This window comes from Priapulus caudatus, unplaced genomic scaffold (genome assembly GCF_000485595.1).
Source record: "Priapulus caudatus unplaced genomic scaffold, Priapulus_caudatus-5.0.1 Scaffold882, whole genome shotgun sequence".
In the NCBI taxonomy this organism is placed as follows: domain Eukaryota; kingdom Metazoa; phylum Priapulida; class Priapulimorpha; order Priapulimorphida; family Priapulidae; genus Priapulus; species Priapulus caudatus.
The window spans coordinates 117,201-126,490 of NW_014577943.1; the positions used below are offsets into that span (position 1 = coordinate 117,201).

The following is a 9,290-nucleotide window of genomic DNA, read 5'->3' on the forward strand; positions in this document are numbered from 1 at the left end:
TTTATCTCAATAGTCACCCTTCATCTTACCAAGCGATGAAACAGTTCTGGAAATTGACTTTTCCACTTTGTAGCTTTGCCCTTGACGAACCTGACTACCGACACGAGATTAAGTTTCCTGATGGCTTTGATCGCCAAGAAGTGGTTTCGCAAGGTCACGCAACACGTAGATGTCGGTTTATCGCGACTGCGCGAACCTTTCTCAAGTTTTCCACGAAACATCCGCGACAGCGTCGAGTTGGAACCAGCAGCTCCTACTAGGACCTTGCGGCCTGACCAACTTTCCACTAGCGTTCGCAGTACATTTTCATGGCATTACACTAACCTCGGCACCCGTATCGATTTTCCACACGATGAACGAATCTGCTATCTTTACTTCGCTTTTGCCACGAAGATCCCCCTCTGGTTGAGATTGTAGTGCTCCATGAAAGCCGATGAGGGTCACCCTCCGCAACCAACCTCGTTGACTGATTGCGAATTCGGCAATACATTTTGAAGTGGCCAATTTTTCTTGCAAAAATGGCATTCTACACCTTTGGCTGGACACGGCTTTTTCTCATGCGGCGGTTGTCCACAGTTGGGACACGAGCTTCCCGCAGCCTGCTTTCTAGGGCTGAAACTGCTTCTGACTGCTACCACTGTATGGCGGTGTAGGCGGTGACGTTTGGGACGCCATGAGCATCTCGTCGTTTCTGGACTTTGGCGACCTCCGCCGGCATGGGGGAGGCGCTCCCTCGCAGAATGCCCTGTTGCTTGCGAATGGTTTCGCTCTGGCGAGCCTTGTCCATGCGGTTCTAAGCGACAAGTTCTGCGTCAAGTTGCAGACGCTCTGACAAATCTGCCGTCCTTTAAGTCCTACACAATCCTATCCGGATTAACTCGTCATGCAGTGTACCGAAGCTCGCACTTTTCCGCAAGAGTGAAAAGATCGGTGATGAACGAATCCACAGTTCACCCTCCTTCTGGAAACGTTGATTGAATTTTGGCCCGTTCAAAAATGACATTCTTCTTCGGCACAAAATATCTATCCAGTTTAGCTTTAGTGAGTTCGTAACTCTTGTTTCTCATCCTCGCGTTAGATTCAGTGACATTAGAATATCCTCGCTTCATCACCCATTGAGTAGATGAGGTGTCTATTTGTTCTGGCTCTCCTTTTCTGAGAGGCCTAGACACTTGTCTGAATCTATCGAAACCGTCTGATCCATTTTGACCAGCCCTCCGGCTTCCTAAAGTCGAATGACTCAGGTGGTTGGACTTGGAACTGTGCCATAGTCACTACTACCGGGAAGGGCAGAACGTGTGTAAAGTTCCACAGATAGTCAGAAAAGTCACTGCTCCTCGAAAATCCAGTAAGGATCAGAGACTAACGGCGCGTGTAGCAGTGCCACTAATTACCGCATTGACTTGTCTACCACATAGACATGGGCAAACTGAGAAAACTGGGGCATCACCACTGTCCTATTCACTGGTCCCGTCTCTTTACGATTCTGACACCATGTTGAGTCAGGAGGTTATCTTGTGGGCGTTAATTAGACACAAATAATGAGATAGGACAAAAGCCTTGCGTTAACAAAAAACCATGTTTATTCGCGTTCCCCCCAACCTCCTAGGTGCAGCACATGCAGTGCTGATAACTTGTTGACACAAGAACAGATAATTATGAATAATACAACAGTTGGCACCAAATAAAAAGGCACTCAGAATCCAAAATAATCGGACGTCTTATTCTTACCTACACACCCATACAACTGGCAAAATTGTCAAGAAACACATGTAGCCTCTGTTCACTGACATTGTTGAATGCCTCCATTCAGTAAAACCCCACCTTCTTTGCAAAATCATGATGAATTTCTTTAAAACATACTAAAATTATAACACTTTATCTACTAAAATGTGGAAAATACAGCGGGGTTGTGTCAGTGCGTTAATTTCACCTCTTATATGTATAAAACCTTTTGGAAAAATGGCGTGTGTCTGTCTGTAACCATCGGCTGGGAAATCCTTTGGCTTTTAATAACACATTTTCTTGCAGGTCTGAAGATCATGTTTTAGGAGACCAGGAAAAAGTGTGTGCAATGGCTTTATGTTTTGTGCTGCAAAGGATACTAGATTTTTGTGTAAGTTTTCTATTGATTATTCCAGTATTATTCTAAAGCTTTTCCTACAAGTGTTTGCTTTAACATACGAAATCAGGAAGAATAATAGCCGCGTTCACACGGAGCAACAAATTCGGTATTTAGCATTCACACTAAGCAAAAATGCGCGGTCCAACAATACGGAATCTAAATATATGCCGTATTTGTTTAAATACGCGGCTTCCCAGATGCCGAATTACTTCTCGTGCTTGAGAAATTCCGAATCTCTTGGACCGCATATTTCTCTTGTCTGAACGCAACTGAACGCAAATACGGCATTTCTGAAGCCGCGTATTTTATAGACTGGTCCGCGCGCAACAGTTCCATTCACGTTACACTGACACGAGTGGAACTGTCGAGTGCGGACTATAGTCTACGTATTCTGCCGTCGTCGTTGCTGTGCATTGATTAATTGTTCACTTGATTGTTCGCTTGGACACATTGTTTTTTTTTCAACTCTCAGCTTGCAAGTAAATAAATACGGCATTTCTGAAGCCGCGAAACAGTGTGTGAACGCTCGGGTAGAGTAAGTCGCGAATTTGTCTCAGATTCGGTAGCTCGCAAATACAGAATTTCATAAATACGGAGTCTCGTGTGAACGCAGCTAATAGCAATGGCTGCATCTTTTTTCCTTCAGAGGGATGATTCATTTTTTGCTCGTGAGCTTCGTGAGAAGCTGACTCTTATAATAGCAACCAGTGAGATGGAAAATTTCTCAATGTCTCTCAGCCCTACGTCTCTGCTGAGATTCATAAAATTATATCATGGGTACATGTTTGAAGAAATTGGGTAAGTCTGTGTCTTTAATGTATGTGAACATGCCTGCTGAATCAATACTTTGCGTTAAAGACCCTGCGAAAGCAAAAAAATGTGTCTGTTACACATAGTAATGTATAGATTTGTTATTTTTCAACTATTGTGATGTCCAGCCCTAGTGTTTACGTTTTGTATCGATGCTGACTCCATGTGTGCAATGTGACGCATGCGTGAGCGGACATCCGGGAATAAGAAATAAAGGAGCAGCGGGAATGGATTGGACAGAAACGAGGTGTTATAATCTTCGGAGTTCAATTATGGTTTGATATCATCAATCAACAAACAATAAGAACATTACAACTATATGCATGCATCAATACAAAAATTTATACAGCGCTCTAAACGTATTTTTGCCGCGATTTTGTAATAGAACTACGCGAAGAACGCGTCTCTCGTGACATGACGCGGTTGAACGAAATACGAGTCGGCTCATGGTAACATTGTGCAGTAAACCATTTCATATTTACTGGGAAAAATGAAAAAAAACTGCTTAAAAATCAAGTTGTGTGTTAGAATTGAAAAATTTTGTGAATAAAGAGGCATAACTCATAAAATACGGCACTTAATAGCAATCCCTGACGAGCTTTTTTACAGCAATATGTTACCATTAAAACGAGTGCAGAATTAAATTATTCCGTGTTGTAATCACAGAGAAATATCGATTTATACATCGGCTATTATGTCAGAAACCGAAACGGAGAAATCAGCGTTTTTCTATTTTCCACAATGATCGACCGCCTGTGTGCAAAATGGGTGAACGTATGTGAAACATCTACTGTTAGTACTTACTGTGACATATCCATGACTAACTGACACTACTAAATTGGTAAAATGTTCAATGCACCTTGAGAAATTGTGAGAAGTTACGAGGTTACCATCGCAATTTCATGCAAAACGCGCGAACACCGCCCATTGCCTGACGTCACTAAGCTATATGTCAACAAACGCGCGCCTAATATAAGGTAGGTGAAAGAACTATTTTGGGCAGCGTGCGATAGTTTAACCTATCACTGGCAGATAACAGCTGTAGAAGGGTTGATGGTGAATGATACTGGCTTAGTGAATATCGTGAAAATGGTTGTATCATGTCTCTGACGTGTGCACGGATAATCAGTACGCTCTGAAAGTTCACATGTATCGTTATATGGAGAAATGAGCATGTACTGTACAGCAGTGGCACATAGTGTTAGCCATCGAATAAAGTTGAAAATGAAAAATCGGTAAAATTTTGCCTAAAACCTTGAGAGTAACCTTAACTTAATGTGGCGTGTCTTGATATGATGGGAGATGACGGAGGGGTGGGACAGGGTTTAGGTGCGTTCAAATCGACGTATGTGTCTTCACATCACACATTTGACGGCTTGCAGGCGACAGACTGCATGGTTATTCCCGGAGCTAAACCCCCTTCAGACTGCGACTGCCGTGATGGTTACTGCTATGTCAGTCTGCATCTACATGTTAGAATCTGCTGTGCCTCCAATCGTCCTTTCAGTATTTAAGAAAGCAGATGATGAGCGTACCCAGGTGATTAGCAAGTTGACCTATCCATCTGGGTGAGATAAGCATGCGCCAGTTTGATATTGCTGCTAGATCAGTCAGCCTGGACTATAGTTTATATACATATTTTTCTCGTGTGCATGCCAAATTGTCCGACTTTGTGGCAACTCTTTGCCAAGCATTGTCTTTTAAAAGCATCCTGTCACAACACTGATCAGTTAGATCTGCCTGTCAGTCACACCAGACAAATGGGTCAGCTTAATTATTATGACGTGGTTCCTTTTTTCATGTGCTGAAACACATTCATTTGTTGTAACTGTCAGCAAGTTCACAGATCATTTGAGAAATATGTCATGATATACTGGAATATGTCATATCAAATGACTAGAACATATAATATAAAATTAGAGTGTATATTGGGGAGTACAAAATGACCAAGTGTTTGCATGATGTATGTGTTTTTGTGTGGCTTTAATCATAGCATAGCCTATTTGATGTGTTTACTTGTCTACGTTTATTGAATACATTGAGCTGTCATCTTGTGGTATTTACTGCTTGTCTGTTAATGTTGCACCAGGAAAGTAGAAGATTCAAAGACTTTGGCAACAACGCATTTTTCAAGAAAGATTACTCAAAGGCACTACATCGCTATACAGATGCCATCGAGTTAAATCCATTCAATCACATCGTTTACGGAAATCGGGCACAGGTAAACTGCTAAATATACTTTTTAGGGAACATGCAACAAGCAAGTTTGTGTTGTGTGTAAATGATTAAAAGGTTCCATCTGAATACTACTAAGGCAGTGGTTCCCAACCAGGTGCGGGCATGCCACATTGGTGCAGCAAAAGAGGATGGCAAGTGTGGCGGAAAGTTTCAAAGACAAACAAAGAAACATTTAAACATTCAAAGAAACATTTTCAAAAAATTTATGTGCCAAAAATAAATATGAAGGTCATTTTCTCATTAGATTTATTTTGTTACATGTGATATAATATTGTAAATATATGTATAGAATTAGAAACTGGTCGAATTTTCCAGAAGTTTCTAGATTTCATGCCATCTCCCTTTGTATTCAGTGCAGTTTTAAATAGTATCGTGTGTTATTTTTGCATTTATTTGTAAGATTTATTATACTTTCTGTATGTCCTATGATCATATAAAGTAGTTGTGCTCTATGTTATGAATCAAGCACTGCTAGGAGTTGTTTTTTTTTGTTTTTGAATATAATTCTTATCATGAAAAAATTTAGTGTGCTGCGAGTAAATTTATATTCCAAAAGTGCGGCCCAGAGAAAAAAGTTTGGGAACCACTGTACTAAGGCGTGTTTTTGTATATTTACGGTCATCTCATCCCTTTCCTACTGAAGTGCTAAACTTTCCGGCATGTAAGAAACAACTTATAAGATGTGTAAGAAATTACCTGTATGGTGTGTAAGAAATCACCTGTAATGCATGTAAGAAATAGCCTGTGTGCTGTATAATTAAGAATAAGAAAGTACATGTGAGCTTTGTGAGAAATGGCTGCTTCACATTGTCATGCATTGCAGGTGTACATTGAAATGGAGAAGTACTCGAGTGCGAGATCAGACTGCTTCCGTGCAATGCTTCTGGACGAAACCTGGCCAAAGGTACTCTGCACTCATGAGCAAGGTCTTCACGCTCATGCTATCCACAGCTGTTAAAACGTCGATGTCTATTCTTTGCACTGAAAACTTTGGGGTGATACTCCATTAGGAGTGTTCCCAACTTTAATGTCATTAATTATGTAATAGGCGTGCGGTATTATTGTCGAGACAGGCTTCCGTAGAACGAAGCTGGGTTACAGATGCTACGTGTTGTTCCCATGGTTACACCCTGTACCTAGAATTTCATGTTTTTCTTAAATCTGTAGAATTACCGATTATACATCATAGCTATTATTTACTAGTAATAAGTCATAGCTTATTTGTTGATCCACCTTCCTCTGAAATAGGTCGTTACGCTGAAATTGTTGTGACACTGTTTTACCCATGATGCTCTGACCGGCATGTAAGCTGGTGTACGCCGCCATATTGCAATACGCCAATGGTGTTGTTCCGTCTATAGCGCCGTTCCGCAACCCGCTTAACATGGTGTCAGAAGTGGGATTATGCCGAGATCAAGTCCCCTGGTGATGGTGGATCAAGCTTCTTGGTGATCGTCCAGACCAACTACCTGGAGAATCTGCATTTCAAGATATGGGTTGCAATGGTTGTTTCACCCATGCTGTATAACTGATGTTGTTGTGAACCTGAGTGTTTATAGTTATTCTGCATGCATTTTGTAACCATATCGCTGTGTGTACTCCATTACTGCTGTGTTGTATCTCTTCTTTGATAATGGCAACCGATAAGTCTAATGCCGATATTGCTGCGCTAGCAGCTGAGTTAGAAGAACTCAGAGTTCTTGTTAAAGATCAAAGTGAGACAATTAAAGCAAGTAGACTAGAAAATAATGCAGCTAACCAGAAAGTGGTGGTATTGCCAAGCAGCAAGATGGAAAAGTTTACTGGGAAATATGGCGAGCCAGGTATTCACGAATGGGTGTCTGACATGAAGAGTTACATTGAGTCTCGCAATGTCGTGGGTGATTCAGTTGCTGTTTGTGTACTGGAGCATCTGAGTAGCAAGGCAAGGCAAGAGTCTGGGCCGAGGTGACACAGTAAGCAAAAACCCTGCAGAGATCTACAAAGTTCTCCTCAGAGTGTTTGGAGATGGTGATGATCTACCGTCCTTACAACAGAAATTCTACTCGTATGTACAAGGTGACACTGATCTTGTGTCTTGTTCATTGAAGCTAGTAGAATTGTATGACAGGATCGTAGAACTGGATGAATCTTTCAAACCAGGGAGAGAGTCAGCTCTAAAGGGGAGGTTTGCAGAAGCCGTGAATGATGTTGGAATGAAGCGAGAGATCAGGAGACTAAGTACGGAGATGTCCGCTTTGAGTTTCTTTGAAGTCCGAGATCGAGCCATGCAGTGGTTTGGTTCAGTGCCGAAATCAACGGTGAAGCCCGCAAAGATGGCTGTCTCTCAAGAAATTCCTGCTGAAGTAAGCCGGGAAGCTGTTATAAAACGGCAAGAAGATGTCATTGCCAAACAGCAAAAACAGATTGAGACACTACTGGCAGCAGCTCAGCAAGCTGTTGAGTCACAGAAGAACTCTGTTCACCGCAAGAAGCGAGGCAATGATGAAAGGCGCTGCTGGACCTGCGGATCATTAAATCACCTCCGTCCGGACTGTCCAGACCTTGTGAGAGGGAGAAGTGGACCAAACATGCATGCTTTAAACTAGTGCGACCTGTAGTGGCGTGCCACACTACAGGTGATGTAGTCGATCCAGACTCAATATTGAACAATGCTGTAGGAACCTGCCCAGAAGCAGAGGTGAAGTTACAAGGGAAGGATGTGCGTTGTCTGTTGGACACAGGAGCACAAGTCTCAACTATCACTGAATCGTGGTACAGGGAGAACCTGTTAGGGAAATGCGACTTAGTGGACGTTGATGGACTTCTCCGGATAACAGCTGCAAATGGCAGAGAGCTTCCGTTCATAGGGTATATTGAGCTGGATGTGAATGCATTAGGATACACTTTTCCAAACATGGGTTTCCTGGTTGTTAAGGACCCGGACGATGATGCAATACGAGCAAGGAAGAGGGAGATTCCTGGAGTTTTAGGATCTAACGTTCTTCGAGACATCAGCAGGAGCATACCATCAGATGTCCCAGTACCTAAGTGGAAAACGATACTGTCTCTGTATGAAGAAACGGGAGTAGTAAAAACGGGAAGAGTACGTGTTGCAGGAAACCAGCCTGTACTTGTCCCTGCGTGGTCATTAAAAGTCATTGAGGGTTCAACAAGATCCAGAGGAACAGCTCCATTTACTGGTGTTGTTGAAGAAATAGGCGTTCAAGTACCAACTTTGCCTAAAGGACTGAAGTTAGGACCGTCAGTAGTGACTGTTGGTAGAAATGGAAGGATACCATTCCAAGTGGCAAATTTCACAGACAGAGACATGTATTTGAAGCCTCGAACACCAGTGGGAATACTTAAACCAGCAACTGTCGAGCTTGACACAAGGTTCCTGTTGACTGCTAATGAAGCCATCGTTGTTGACAAGTCTTCAGATAAGTCAGAAGACCACAGTACCCATTATGACCCGCAGGTGGCCGAAGGACTCCTCAGTAAGATGGATGTCAGTGACAGCTTATCAACTGAGAGGAGAGCTCAACTGAAGGATTTGCTCTCGAAGCACATAGTCTTCAGCACCGGGGACAATGACATAGGATACTGCGATGCTGTGGAACACCGAATAATAACAGATGATGAGGTTCCCATCCGAGTGCCTCACCGACGTGTTCCTCCTCACTTTTGGACGGAAGTTAGGGAGTACCTCCAGTCAGCATTGGATACAGGGATCATCAGAGAGTCTTCAAGCCCGTATGCTGCTCCTGTGGTGTTAGTCAGGAAGAAAGATGGAAAGCTTCGTCTTTGCTGTGACTACAGAGCGCTGAATGCCAAGACGAAGAAGGATGCATATCCGCTTCCTCGGATTGAAGAGACGTTTGACGTGTTGAATGGTGCTGAATACTTTTGCTCCTTAGATTTGGCGCACGGTTTCAACCAGATCCCCGTCAGAGAACAGGACATTGAGAAGACAGCTTTTAGGGTAGGTACGGGTGGACTGTATGAATATACCCGAATGCCCTTCGGACTCACTGGGGCACCGGGAACATTTATGAGATTGATGGACAAGATATTTGGAGACCAGAATTTCTTGACATTGATCGTCTACCTGGATGACGTGCTGTGTTTTGGCAAA

At 42.7% G+C, this 9,290-nt stretch overlaps 1 protein-coding gene across 1 annotated transcript in view; it reads left to right on the forward strand.

Annotated features, from left to right (window-relative positions):
* The window catches only part of LOC106814194 (stress-induced-phosphoprotein 1-like), a 16,867-nt gene extending 10,162 nt beyond the window's left edge, over positions 1–6,705 (forward strand). Inside the window, exons 3-8 of the mRNA XM_014818492.1 lie at positions 2,032–2,116; positions 2,772–2,923; positions 4,318–4,474; positions 5,025–5,156; positions 5,997–6,077; positions 6,568–6,705. Of these exons, the coding sequence (XP_014673978.1) occupies positions 2,075–2,116; positions 2,772–2,923; positions 4,318–4,474; positions 5,025–5,156; positions 5,997–6,077; positions 6,568–6,705 (702 nt within the window). The 5' untranslated portion in view covers positions 2,032–2,074. The remainder of the gene's footprint in view (positions 1–2,031; positions 2,117–2,771; positions 2,924–4,317; positions 4,475–5,024; positions 5,157–5,996; positions 6,078–6,567) is intronic.
* Positions 6,706–9,290: the final 2,585 nt, after the last annotated feature.